At 37.1% G+C, this 14,748-nt stretch overlaps 1 protein-coding gene across 3 annotated transcripts in view; it reads left to right on the top strand.

The window, feature by feature from the left end:
- Positions 1-14,748, top strand: part of NAA35 (N-alpha-acetyltransferase 35, NatC auxiliary subunit) — a 96,174-nt gene that overhangs the window by 12,273 nt on the left and 69,153 nt on the right. For all 3 annotated transcript variants that reach the window (XM_058695553.1, XM_058695554.1, XM_058695555.1), the window contains exons 4-6: positions 4,161-4,275; positions 5,325-5,399; positions 5,984-6,151. In XM_058695553.1, the coding sequence (XP_058551536.1) occupies positions 4,161-4,275; positions 5,325-5,399; positions 5,984-6,151 (358 nt within the window). The remainder of the gene's footprint in view (positions 1-4,160; positions 4,276-5,324; positions 5,400-5,983; positions 6,152-14,748) is intronic.

Raw genomic sequence — 14,748 nt, 5'->3', positions numbered from 1 at the left:
CTATGATTTAAGGTCCTTTCTTTAAGAGTTAGATGTATAGGATATGGAATTTCTTGAGGAAAAGATACAGATTTTGTGTTATCTGTGATAGGCTGATTGATGACCAACAATGAATGATTTAATGGCTGGATGAGAGAATCCTGGGAAAGGCGAAAAAAGGGAGATGCTTGATTCTATTTGTACTCCCGTAGATAACCTCAGTTCCCGTACTACTATGGCCAGGCTCAATTTCAAAATTAGGAATGTGAAATGTTAAATCAGTTAATGGCCAAGATGGGACATTTGAGGAGCAGGAGTAGATCCTGAAATTTAATTTTTTCTCAAACTAATGTGAATCAGAGACATCAAGGGGTTTTTAAAACACACATTGCTGGGCCCAACCCCCAGAATTCCTTCTTTAGGGCTGGTGTGGGACCCCGCAGAAGTTGAAGTTCCAACAAGTTCCCAGGTGAGGTTGATGTGCTGATCCAGGGATTGACCACACTGAGAACCACTCTGGGTCATCCTTTTGGTGCTGCAGGCGGTTCTAGGAAAGATACAACGAAACCATACCACAAACAAATGCAGGAAAGAGTGTGACTCCTCACTCTGGAACAAGATTTGAGGGAAGACAGCTGAAGAGGGACCAAGTGGTCTTCATTTCCCCAAGGTTTTAGGCTCAGCCCAGGAAACATGATTGTCAGCAGCCTCCCCTGAACACCTATTAAAGTTATATTCTTGTAATTTATCTCTCCCTTAGCTGTCTTGTATTTTCTCCCTACTATACAATTTTCTAACGTATATGTAACTTTTTATCTTTACTGTCTGTTTCCTTTTCACTGGAATCTCGGCAGGCAAATTTGTTTTGTGCACTTGAACCTAGAACCGCGTCTAGCATATATTAGGTGCTCAGCATTTGTTGAATGAATGGAGAAATCCTAATTTAATGCTGCTATAATTTCTGTAGAGCGTTTACTAATTAGGCAAGTACTTCACTGGTCTAGGGTTTTAATTGTGCCATTAAAAACTTGTTTTTAGGGGCGCCTGGGTGGCGCAGTCGGTTAAGCGTCCGACTTCAGCCAGGTCATGATCTCGCGGTCCGTGAGTTCGAGCCCCGCGTCAGGCTCTGGGCTGATGGCTCGGAGCCTGGAGCCTGTTTCCGATTCTGTGTCTCCCTCTCTCTCTGCCCCTCCCCTGTTCATGCTCTGTCTCTCTCTGTCCCAAAAAAAAAAAAAAAAAAAAAAAAAAGTTGAAAAAAAAATTTAAAAAAAAACAAACAAACTTGTTTTTAGTTGTTCTCTTGTAAGTAATGTATACTTTGTTTTAAACGAATTCAAACATTAGAGATGAAGCAAAAATTTCCCATTGTACTGCCCCTCGTCCCCCATGCTTACTCTTTGCTCAGATATCATCACTATTATGAGATTGTTGCATGTCGTTTTGGACCTATAAAATACATATATGAATAAAATCTGTAAAAATAGTTGATTATAAATTCCTGTCTACAGTATGTATTATTTTGAAAATTCTTTTCCCATTCAGTGTATCTCGGAGATCTTTCCATGTTAGTATATAAGCTATACCTCGTTCATTTTAACTGTTGCTTTGTATTTTACAGTGACTATACCATAATTTATTCTGCAGTATCCCTATTGATGGACATTTAGATTGCAACATGGGAACATGGGATTAGTAACATGGGAAAATTGAAGACATGTAATTTATACAAACCTCTTTGTATGCATGTGCAAATATATTTTAGGATGGAAGCCTAGAAATCAAATGACTGGATTTTAATAGGTTCAGCCAAACTTTACTAAAAAAAAGTCTGTATCAGTCTCCCACCAACAGTATATGAGAGTAAACTAGGTATATTTTTTAAGCTTTCTGAGTGGCCAAAGCAATTCCTCATTGTTTTGTTTTGCATTGCCTGATTACATTTGAATTTGAGCAGCTTTTCACTTTTATTATAAATATACATTTTTTTCTTTTGTGAATTGTCCATTCATGTCCTTTGCCTCTTTTTTAAATTTTTTTTTTAAATGTCTGTTTATTTTTGAGAGAGAGACAGAATGTGAGTGGGTTAGGAGTAGAGAGAGAGGGAGACACGGAATCTGAAGCAGACTCTAGGCTCTGAGCTCTCAGCACAGAGCCCGACGCGAGGCTTGAACTCAAAAGCTGTGAGATCATGACCTGAGCCGAAGTTGGATGCTCCACTGACTGAGCCAGCCAGGCGCCCCTGTCCTTTGCCTCTTTTTCTTTGGACTAGTTGCCTTATTTGTTGTATGAGTCAGTTGTATTCTGGATAACAACTTTTTAAAAATTACCTATATTAAAAATACCCTTCCTAGATAATTATGGTGTTTTAACTATGGTTTATTATCATTGCATATAAATTTAAAATATTTACACAATTGCATACATCAGCTTCTCCTTTTATAGTTTTTTGAAATTATTGAAAATCTTTTTTTTGTTCAGAAATTCAAAAATTATTGAAATCTTTTGTTTGCTTGTTTTAGGTATAGAACTTAAATCTGCCTGGGTTTACTTTTTAAAATTGTGTGAATCAAATTGTGTGCCACTTGTTTCATCAGTATTTATAGATTAATCCACTATTTTTCATTACTTTGAAATTCTGTCTTTATCATATAGAATTCCTACAGAAATGTGGGTTTAGACTGTTTTCTATTGATCTGTGTATTCTAGAATGTTTGTAATTATTATGTCTTATAGTATCTTTGATATTTGGTGAATACTGTTTTTGTTGAAAGAATTCTCCATTTTTGCATATTTTCTGTTTTGGCTTGGCAAGCTCTTTGAAAAATACTATTTGGGTTTTGATTAGCATAGTTTAGAGTTGTTTTCAATAATAACATACTCATCTTGTCAGATTATCTTGAAGCATTGAGAGATTTGAGGGATTGCAGGGAAGAGTTTGTCTCCTTAAAGCTGGTTTTAATGTCTTGCTGCTTTTCTAAGAGGAAATGATGTATTGTAACAAGGTAATGTCTTTATTTTCCTGGTAGTCTAATAGCTTAGACTAAGCAAAATGTGAAGTCAGTAGCTTGATCACCTATCAGACTTTCTTTTAAGCTTTTCTTTTTCCTGTCCCATTTTTTAAGGCATATCTGTTAATGATATACTCACTAACCAGTCCACAGTGCACCACAACTATCTGTTTATATGGCTAATAAGCCATAAATACCAGATACAAGTTAACACGACTCCTGGATTATTTTTCATTATGTTACTGCCAGAACTTCGGGCATTGTAGATGGTAATGTGCTGCATTATTCCTATTATTCAAGATATAAAGAAAATAAATCAAAAATTACATTTGGTAATGATTATTCCAATACAACTTTCTAAATATTAAGTAGAGAAAACCATTTAAAGAAGGCAAAGTGAAATCCATTATAGATCAGTTGATCTTTTTTCCAAAATTTCTAATGTGCAACCTTTTTAAAGGAAACACAAAAAACAACTTTTGTTTTTTCACCTGCACAGTGTATGCAAATAATTTGACCGCTACATAGAATTTTTATGTTAAAATAAGATTGTTTAATTTTTTTAATTTAAAAAATTTTTTTTCTTTTTTTTTTGCGAGAGAGTTACATACATGCATAAGCCAGAAATGGGTAGAGGTAGAGAGAGAATCCTAATCAGGCTCCATGTCCAGTGTAGAGCCCGACAGTGGGGCTCAATCTCACGACCCTGAGATTATGACCTGAGCTGGACATTTAACTGACTGAGCCACCCAGGTGCCCCAGAGGAGATTATTTAATTGAAATAGAAGTGTTAGCAAATTGGGAAGACTAAATATATAGAACACTATTTATTTATTTATTTATTTATTTATTTATTTATTTTCAACGTTTTTTAATTTATTTTTGGGACAGAGAGAGACAGAGCATGAACGGGGGAGGGGCAGAGAGAGAGGGAGACACAGAATCGGAAACAGGCTCCAGGCTCCGAGCCATCAGCCCAGAGCCTGACGCGGGGCTCGAACTCATGGACCGCGAGATCGTGACCTGGCTGAAGTCGGACGCTTAACCGACTGCGCCACCCAGGCGCCCCAGAACACTATATATTTAAAGTACTATAATTATTATATCATTGAGGGAATCTGGGTATACTTACTGGTTCAAAAGAATTTGTGGGGTCAATTTTTTTGTTTGCAGATTTGGTCTTTTTGAAGCCATGTCTGCCATTGAAATGATGGATCCCAAGATGGATGCTGGCATGATTGGAAACCAAGTTAATCGAAAAGTTCTCAATTTTGAACAAGCTATCAAGGTAAATACCATTGTGCTTTTTGTGTTTTATCATTTGTTATTCCACATGTTAAAACAGTGCCCATCAAACTTGGCATATTAAAATACAATTTTTTTACAAGCATCTCAGGTACATAAACAAAACTTAGTTACGAGCTTTAGTTATCTTTTTTTTTGAAGTCTGTAAATTGTTCAAAGGTCTTCATTACAAGCTGGCACTAAATTTGTGTGTGTGTTTACTAATTTTTTAAAGCATTTCAGTATATGTTCAAATACCAGGGTAGTTGGTTAAGGGGTTAAGTTTTATATATTAACACACTAAGCAGAATGCTTGTGGTTGTGAATTTGAAATTCATTCTGTGAGGATTGACTTAGAAATTCATTCACAGTTGCCACAGAGTTTAATTTTGCATATTTTATGAAGAAAGATTTGCTAAATAAATGGATATTTAAATAAAATTTACAAGTAGTAAAATTAATCACCTTAAGGGAAGGGTTTTTTAAAAATTTTTTTATTTTTATTTTTGAGAGAGAGAGTGAGCACAAGTCGGGGAGGGGCAGAGAGAGAGGGAGACACATAATCCGAAGCAGGCTCCACTCTCTGAGCTGTCTGCACAGAGCCCGATGTGGGGCTTGAACGCATGAACCGTGAGACCATGACCTGAGCTAAAGTCGGATGCTCAACCAACTGAGCCACCCAGGCACCCCAAGGGAAGGGTTTTTAAAAATGTTTACTTTTCTAAGTACTTTTGATCCATTAAAATGATTCGTATTTATTAATGCTTAAAACTAATTTGAACTATGTTTTTAAATACTTGTTTAACTTTTTGTTTATAAAGGCCTTTATTCTTTTCAAATTAAGAGGCTTTGATTTTTTTGTATTGAAGATCTATTTAAGATATATCTCAAGAATACAGAGTTAATTTGGCATTTTAGTTTTTATCAGATGATGATATAGTTCTAGAATTATTATTTTTTAAGTATTTAATTCTTGGAGGCCAAAATGCTACTGGACATAGAAACTGTAACTTTTATAAAAACTTCTCGTATGTCCTATTTCTCCTCTTTTAGGATGGCACCATTAAAATTAAAGACCTCACCTTGCCTGAATTGATAGGAATAATGGATACTTGTTTTTGCTGTTTGGTAAGAGTACACTTGGTTAATCTAAAAACTGTGACTTCCTAGAAAGTTCCCTCTGGTTGGGAGAATTGAATTAGAGAAGAGAGGTAGGAAAACCATTGTGCAGTTACTTGCAGTAATCTAGGAGAGGTGTGATGCTCTTGACTAAGTTAATAGTATTGAGGATGAAAAAGGAGAGTTAAAGGAGTGGCTAAGCACCTGGTTAGTTCTAAAATTGTGACTTCCCTACTTAATGGATTTTTATTGACTCCACTGTGGAATTGATTATTTTTAGATTCTATGGTAAGGTGGCATTCTAATTTCATTAGTCTCCAAATATATTGCACACTGAATTCTATATAAGAATGTTTCCCTTAGATAGCTAATCATATTTATGGTGTATGATTTTTGAAAGACTTTAGTCCATGAAAGTGAATTGTAATTCTTCTGTCTTTTCTTAGCTTCCTTTTAATCATCTTTGAAATCCTGTGGTTAATTATATATTTATTTGGGTCTGTGGCTTTCTAGCCCTTGACTGTCGGATTTATTTAGACTTTGCAGACCCTCCGTGTCATCTTAAACATAAACATTCTTTTACTTCTTTGTAGATAACCTGGCTAGAAGGCCATTCCTTGGCACAGACAGTATTCACGTGCCTTTACATTCATAATCCAGACTTTATAGAAGATCCTGCCATGAAAGCTTTTGCTCTGGGAATTCTGAAAATCTGTGACATTGCAAGGGAAAAAGTAAATAAAGCTGCTGTTTTTGAAGAGGTAAGATTTTGTAATAATAAGAATTCCTGAAACTCATTGACCACTTTATTTATTGTGATGTATTTAAATGATTATATGATACATGTTTTTATTGATACATGTAGTTAAAAACAGTTTTTAAAAGTGATGCTATGCTGTTTACAGATATATTGACTGAAATAATCCAGTTCTAAGAAAAAACTTTCATCTTAGTATATGTTCGTTCTGTTGGTACCATTCATTGAGTATCCATTATGTGCTGAGAGAGTACTTTGCTCTGAATATTATGGGGATTCACAAAGACTATGAAGACACAGCCTCAAGTCTCTTAAAAATTATAACACAGAAGTGTTGTACTTTCAGTTTTTGGGTAATAGGGAGCTAAGGAAAACAAAGGTATGAAAAATATTTCAGGATATAAATATTTTCTTCCAGTTTATACTAAGTACCTTGCCCTTAGGAAATGTTTTAAGTTTTAGACATAGAAAGATTTATTTTCTCCTTATGAGAAATTTTATGGAGAAGTGTGATAGTATTTAAAATTATTGATAAGTAATTATTTTTTTAATTTTTCCTTTTGTTGAAACTTCTGTTTCTTTTTAACACTGTTACTAATCCAAAATAAATATTTTAGTCTCCTACAGTGGTTCAGTGTATACAATGTATAGCTTTTCTAAATTTATATATGTGAGAATAATTAAATATATAGCTAATATGATCACATTTAAATATATGGCTTGTGAGTTGTCTATGAAATACTGCCTACTTTTATACACTTATTTGTTACTTAACTACCTATTTTAATTGCTGTGGGTATCATTATGGAATATCTTACCCATTTGAGTGAAAATTTTAAAAAGATTAAGTTAATGAGAAGAGATACACAAATTATTAAATACTTACATTCTCAACGTATGCCCAAAAGGACATCAAAAATCCTAGTCCTAGGGCAGAGAAAGGATTCATTTAGCAAATAGTACTCGGACAGTTGGTTAGCACCCTTGAGAATTAACTTATCATCATTTTATATCTGCCTTAATCTTTTGGGTTGTTGTAACAACAGAAGTTTATTTCTCATATTTCTGGAGGCTAAGAAGTCCACAATCAAGGCACCAGCGGCTCCAGTGTCTGGTGAAGGCCTGACTACTGGTTCATAGTTGGCCATCTTTTCACTGTGTCCTCACATGGCAGAAAGTGTAAGGGAGATCTCTGGGATCTCTTTTACAAGGGCACTGGTCCCATTCATAGGGCTCTACTCTCATGGCCTGATCATCTCTCAGAAGGTGCCCCACCACCAGATACCATCACATTGGGTGTTAGGACTTAACAGGAATTTTGGAGGGACACAAACATTCAGTCTATAACAACATCTAAATAATTGCAGATCAATGAAATATTTTAAGTGTAAAAAGTTGTTAAAAGTCAGAAAATAGTTTACAGAAAATAAAATGGCCTTTAAACATGAGAAAAGATACATAAGAGAAATGTAGAATAAAACTGAGGTGCCTTTTTTTACCCATTATTGGCAAAGATTAGAAATTTCTTATACTGTGTCGATGAGGGTGAGAAACAGGTACTCTCATGTGCTGTGTGTGTGAGAGAGAGATGAACAGTCATCATTTCTCTCTTTTTAAGAAAACCTTTTTATTTGGAAATAATTTCAAATTATCAGAAGTTATAGTAACCACACAAAGAACACCATATATCTCTCACCTTGATTCAGCTGCTATTAATGAATTGTTCCAATTGAATTACTTCTTCAGTTTCTGTTGTGTATGAATACACATGTTTATGTATTTTTTTCCCCCCGAACCGTTGGAGACTAAGTTGCATACGTTTTGAAGTTCTCCCTCCAAACATCTCTCAGTGTGCATCTCCTAAGAAAGAAGCACTTTCATACACAGCTACAGCACAGTTATCAACTTCAGTGAGTCTGTAATAACAGTCCATTCTCTGTATTCTGTTCCTGTCAGGTGACCCAGCATTGTCCTTCTTAGCATTTTTACCCTATACTACGGGTTCCAGTCTAGGATCATGTCCTGCATTTGGTTGCCTATCTTTTTAGTCTCTTTAATCCACAGAAGTTCCTCAGCCTTTTTTTTTTTTTCTCCATACCATGGATAATTTTGGAGAACACAGGCCTCTCCTGGTTTGCCTTTTTTCATGGAATGTTCCTCACGTAGGATTTGTGTGTTTTTCCTCATGATTACATTTAGATTAAGCAATCCTGGCTGGAATACAACAAAAGTAATACTGTGTCTTCCTTCCGGTGCCACAGCTGAGGCATACAGTGTCCATCGGCCTCCTCAGTGGTGATGTTATTTTGTTCCAAGGTGTTTTCTGATTACTGTATGGTTAGTTTTTAGCCTGGCATATAATAAGCAATCTGTAGGGAAGCTCTTTAAGATCATGGAAATATCCTGCTCATTAAAACCTATCCCCTAGATTTAGCATCCATCAATACTTGCTTGGTTTAATCTTCACTGTAAAATGATGATTTTCTAAGTTTAGCATGCCCTCCACATTTGTTAGTAAGGACTCAGGTTTCCAGTGTAAGCAAGACTCATGTTTTTATGGTATCATAAATTCACACAACTGTTTTAAAGAACAATTAGTAATATTAATATAAGTTAAAATGTGTATGACTTATCTCCACAGTTTCACTTTTAAGAATTCTACAAATAGATCTGTGCTGTACACAAAGACTTGTATGCAAGGACATTAATTGTAGTTTTGTTTGTAGTAACTAAGGTCTAGAAACTGTCTTAATGTCCATCAACAGGAGACTCATTAAATGATGCTACCTTCATACAGTTGGGTATTGTGCCCCCTTTACAAAGGAGGTAGGTTTACGTATACAAGTAAGATTAGGTCTCCAAAATAAAGTAAGTCAGGTGTAGAAAAGTATGTAGTAGGTTACTACCATTTTATTTTCTTTTTTTTAAATGGGAGGTATTTATCTTCATAAATAAGATAATTGGAAGATTTTATTTAAGTTTATTTTGAGAGGGAGAGAGAGAAGGGAAGCAAGTGAGGAAGGGATGGAGACAGAATCCCAAGTAGGCTCCGCGCTATTAGCATGGAACCCAATGTGGGGCTCAAACCCACGAACTCTGAGATCACGATCTGAGGCAAAGTCGGACACTTAACCGACTGAGCCACCCAGGCACTCCAAGATAACTGGAATCTTGAGGATTGGGATATATACTTTTTTGTGCTGTTGGAATTTTTATTATGTGCCTGGATAAATTTGTTTTAAAATAAATGAAAATGGGGCACCTGGGTGGCTCAGTCAGTTAAGCGTCCAACTCTTGATTTTAGCTCAGGTCATGATCTCACAGTTAGGGAGTTTGAGCCCTACATTGGGCTCTGTGCTGCTGGTGTGGAGCCTGCTTGGGATTCTCTTTCTACCTCTCTCTGTCCCTTCCCTGTGCTCTCTCTCTTTCAAAATAAATAGAAAACTTTAAAATAAATGAAAATAAATTTTTTGTAATATAAATAATTATAATTGAAATTCTGCATATCCTCTGGATGAAGGACTTACAAATGGGAGAAATTGTAAAGGAAAAGACTAATAGGAAAAAGCTGATAAAAAAATTTTTAGAAAAATCTGGATAACAAAAATAACCAAATACTTCTTTATTAGGCTCTCATTCAAATAAAGCATAACACTAAAGCCCAGATGAATAAATGGGCAGTAAAATAAACAACTTACTCTTGGAGGAAGGTAATAAATTGCCATCACATTTTTAAAATTTAGCCTTATGTAATCCAAGAAATACAATTAAAATAAAAAGTAATTAGATCATTTTTCATCTACTAAATATATATTTTTTTTTATTTTTATTTTTTTTATTTTTTTTTCAACGTTTTTTATTTATTTTTGGGACAGAGAGAGACAGAGCATGAACAGGGGAGGGGCAGAGAGAGAGGGAGACACAGAATCGGAAACAGGCTCCAGGCTCCGAGCCATCAGCCCAGAGCCTGATGCGGGGCTCGAACTCACGGACCGCGAGATCGTGACCTGGCTGAAGTCGGACGCTTAACCGACTGCGCCACCCAGGCGCCCCTAAATATATTTATAAATGAGACCATTCAGTATGGTAAGGATACAGTGAGTTGTCATTTTGGTTTTTATTATAGTGGGAGTGTGCATTAGCACAGGTGAAATTAATTCATCTCTAGAACTCAGCCTTAAATGATTAGAAGCATGGACACTTCATGCCCAATACTTTAATAAGTTTTCAATAGTGAAAGTTGGCATCAACCAAAATGCCACCATTAAGGTTATGCTTGAAGTAAATTATGGATAATTTATTACCATGGATAATTTATTATGGATAATTATAAGTAAATAATTTATAATTTATTATACATAGCGATAGTGAAAATGATGTTTAAAATCATAGGAGAGTATATACTTTTAAACGGTTAGGAAAGTGGCACATAGTGTAAGCAACTGTGTAAATTTAAAAGAACACTAGGAAGAAATAGAAGTAAAATCTCCTGGGCTGAAGAGATTGTTGTTTCTTCTTCTTTTTTTTTTTTGTTTGTTTATTTTGAGAGAGTGCTGGGGAGGGGCAGAGAGAGAGATCCCAAGCAGGGTCCACACTCAGCACAGAGCCTGAGGAGGGCTGGATCTCATGACCATGAGATCATGACTTAAACTGAAATTAAGAGTCAAATGCTTAACTGACTGAGCCACCCAAGTGCCCCTATGTTTTGTTTCTATAAACTTTTCAGATTTGCTAGATAGGTTTATCTTGTTTTTAAATTAGAAAAAGAATTGATTGCCTAGTGAAAGTTCTTAAGAGAACTAGTAATGAATAAGTAAGAATGAACTGTAATAAACCAGTCATTTCTTTGTTTGAAATGCTGCTTCTGAAGTTCTAGGTGCTGTTATATTTTGCCCTCAAGATGTGTCTCTGCTTTGGGGGCGCCTGGGTGGCTCAGTCGGTTAAGCTGCCGACTTAGGCTCAGGTCATGATCTCGCGGTCCGTGAGTTCAAGCCCCGCGTCGGGCTCTGTGCTGACAGCTCAGAGCCTGGAGCCTGTTTCAGATTCTGTGTCTCCCTCTCTCTGACCCTCCCCCGTTCATGCTCTGTCTCTCTCTCTCTCAAAAATAAATAAACGTTAAAAAAAAAAAAAAATTAAAAAAAAAAAAGATATGTCTCTGCTTTGTTTTTACTTCTGAACTGGAGACATTTCACTTGTCTAAAGATGTGTCTTTCTTAATATCCTGTGTACATATACAAAATGGGAACCATAGTTCCCCCATCACACCGCTGGTCCACTTGCATTCTACATTCTTGCAAAATGGTATCTACAGGGTTATCTGATTGAATTCTTTTATTTTTACCTTTCAAGTGTCTTGAATCTGGGCATTGCTTTTCCTTCTCTCTCATTGTTCCTGCTTTACTTTGAGCCTTTCTTAGCTTCAGGTTTAGATTCCTTGTGAGTGTCTGTACTCTTCCTTCTGGCCCACTCTTTCCCTCTAGGCCACTCTCCACTTGACCACTAGTTACCTTCTTAAAAGTAGGTAATTTGGTCATATCTGGTTTTGCTCTTTGAAATTTTTTCCTACTATGTGTATTTTAATAAAAGTACTTGTACAAGGGCACCTGGGTGGCTTGGTTGGTTGAGCATCCGACTTCGGCCAAGGTCATGATCTCATGGTTCATAAGTTCGAGGCTGGCATCGGGTTCCGTGCTGACAACTCAGAGCCTTGAGTTTGCTTTGGGTTCTGTGTCTCCCTCTCTCTCTGCTCCTCCTCTGCTTGCACTCTGTCTCTCTCTTTCAAAAACCAAACATTAGAAATAATGTTTAGGGGTGCCTGGGTGGCGCAGTCGGTTAAGCGTCCGACTTCAGCCAGGTCACGATCTCGCGGTCTGTGAGTTCGAGCCCCGCGTCAGGCTCTGGGCCGATGGCTCGGAGCCTGGAGCCTGTTTCCGATTCTGTGTCTCCCTCTCTCTCTGCCCCTCCCCCGTTCATGCTCTGTCTCTCTCTGTCCCAAAAATAAATAAAAAACGTTGAAAAAAAAATTAAAAAAAAAAAAAATAATGTTTAAAAAGTACTTGTACATACTATGCAAAATCAAGTACCCCACAATATGCATAATGAGAAATTATAGTTCTCTGTTTTTTTCCTCATTCCATAATAATATTAAATTTTTTTTAGCTTTTTGCCAGTAGTTAATTCCGTATTTCTGGATAATAGGCGTGTATTCTAATTTCTGGATAAAAACAATTTGAAGTGCTTATTTTTGACAGAGTGAGAGAACACACATGTGAGCAGGGGAAGGGTAGAGAGTGGGGACAGAGGATCCAAAGCGGGCTCTGAGCTGACAGCAGAGAGCTTGATGCGGGGCTCAAACTCACAAACCCTGAAGTCATGGCCTGAGCTGAAGTTGGAAGCTTGACTGACTGAGCCACCTAGATGCCCCTCGATATTAGCAATTTTTAGCTGGTATGTCAGCACATTTTTAGCATATAACTAGCATTCACATATTATCCTGTCCTGTATCCAAATAGTAATTCAGTTTTTTGTTAAATCATTAATCAGTGTTGACATTATTGTGATTGTATAAGTACTAATGACAGATGAGCCAGAGTGGTGTAAACGTACATTTCCGTTCTCATACAAATTTTTGTTTTTCTTGAAATGATAACTGCCTCTTGTTTTTTGGTTTGCTTAGTTTTCTGTGTACTTGGTTCTCCCTCTCCCATCATTAGGAAACACATCAGATCGTCTTACCGGTTTATGTATTTTTTGAAATTATCCTTTTTAGCTCCTTTGTTCTCTAGGTTCAGGCTGGATCAGTGCCCTTCTAGGTCCACTGTATAGCTGGGATTCCAGTTTTCTCTTCGCCCTTCTCCTGAGAATTTCATTTCCCTCTCTTTGTTAGATTTCTGGTTACCTGGATTTTATGCCTTTATTATTATTCTTTATTACTTTGGTTGGTGCAGTATTTCCAGTTCCATGGGGAGACGGAGAGGGAATTGTTCTTTGAGAACTTACATGTTTGCAGATGTCTCCCCTACCCTCACACTCGATTGAAAGTTTGGTTGTAATAGATTTCTAGGTTGGAAAATAATTTTCCTCTGAATTTTGAAGGCCTTATTCTACGGACTCTTTTTTTTTTTTTTTTTTTTTTACATTTTATTTATTTTTGAGACAGAGCATGAACAGGGGAGGGTCAGCGAGAGGGAGACACAGAATCTGAAACAGGCTCCAGGCTCTGAGCTGTCAGCACAGAGCCTGATGCGGGGCTCGAACTCACGGATCGCGAGATCATGACCTGAGCCGAAGTCGGCCACTTAACTGACTGAGCCACCCAGGCGCCCCCTCTACTGACTCTTAATTTCAGTGTTGCCATCCTGATTTTTTATACCCATGTTTTCTCTTTGGAAGCTTTTAGGAGTTTTCTTTCTAATGACTATACCTTAAACTTGGTCATTCCAACCCTTTACTGATCTCAGTTTGAAGGATCCTATTCTCAGACTCCCACCTCTGTTTCTGGGTTGCTTGTATTCTGACTCCTATGGTTCATCTCTACTTGGGCTCCAGTTTATCATATTGTTTTTTTTGTTTGTTCGTTTTTTTGCATTGTATTTATTTATTTTAATTTATCTCCAAGTTAGTTAGCATACAGTGCAACAGTGATTGCAGGAGTAGATTCCTTAATGCCCCTTACCCATTTAGCCCATCCCCCCTCCCGCAACACCTCCAGTAACCCTCTGTTCTCCATATTTAAGAGTCTCTTGGGGCGCCTGGGTGGCTCAGTCGGTTGAGTGTCCGACTTCAGCTCAGGTCATGATCTCATGGTCCGTGGGTTCGAGCCCTGTGTTGGGCTCTGTGCTGACAGCTCAGAGCCTGGAGCCTGCTTCAGATTCTGTGTCTCCCTCTCTTTCTGCCCCTCCCCCATTCATGCTCTGTCTCTGTCTCAAAAATAAATATTAAAACATTTGTTTTAAATTAAAAAAAGTCTCTTCTGTTTTGTCCCCCTCCCTGTTTTTATTATTTTTGCTTCCCATATGTTCATCTGTTTTGTATCTTAAAGTCCTTGTATGAGTGAAGTCATATGATATTTGTCTTTCTCTGACTAATTTCGCTTAGCATAATACCCTCTAGTTCCATCCACGTAGTTGCAAATGGCAAGATTTCATTCTTTTTGATTGCTGAGTAATACTCCATTGCATATGTCATATTGTTTTTTTACTGTCATTACCCGTTTGGTCCTACTTTCTGATTTTAAATACCATCTTCCTTCCTTGCAATAACTCCCTTGCCTACACTTGCAGCTCTCTTCCTCTCTTGCCTTATTGGACCTCAATTCTAGTTAAATCCAACCCTCCATCTCCTGTGCCTTTACACTAGCACATCACAGTGTAACTGGAGAAAAATACATTCACACTGATTTCCTACTTTCAGTTCATCACCACTAACTTCAAGTGGGCCATGAGTGCTCCTTAGCAGTCTTACATTTCCCTGGTTTGTTCACCCTCCCTCTCCTCAGGCTTCCAATTTACTCACTTGAAGCAAACTACCTTCCTGCTGCACTAAATAATGGAAGTAATCTTCTCACCTACCTCCACATGTGCCCTGTGTTCTTTGGCCCTT

Source organism: Neofelis nebulosa, chromosome 12 (genome assembly GCF_028018385.1).
Source record: "Neofelis nebulosa isolate mNeoNeb1 chromosome 12, mNeoNeb1.pri, whole genome shotgun sequence".
Lineage (NCBI taxonomy): Eukaryota > Metazoa > Chordata > Mammalia > Carnivora > Felidae > Neofelis > Neofelis nebulosa.
Note: the sequence above shows the minus strand (reverse complement) of the source record. Positions and strands in the feature narration are given on the sequence as shown.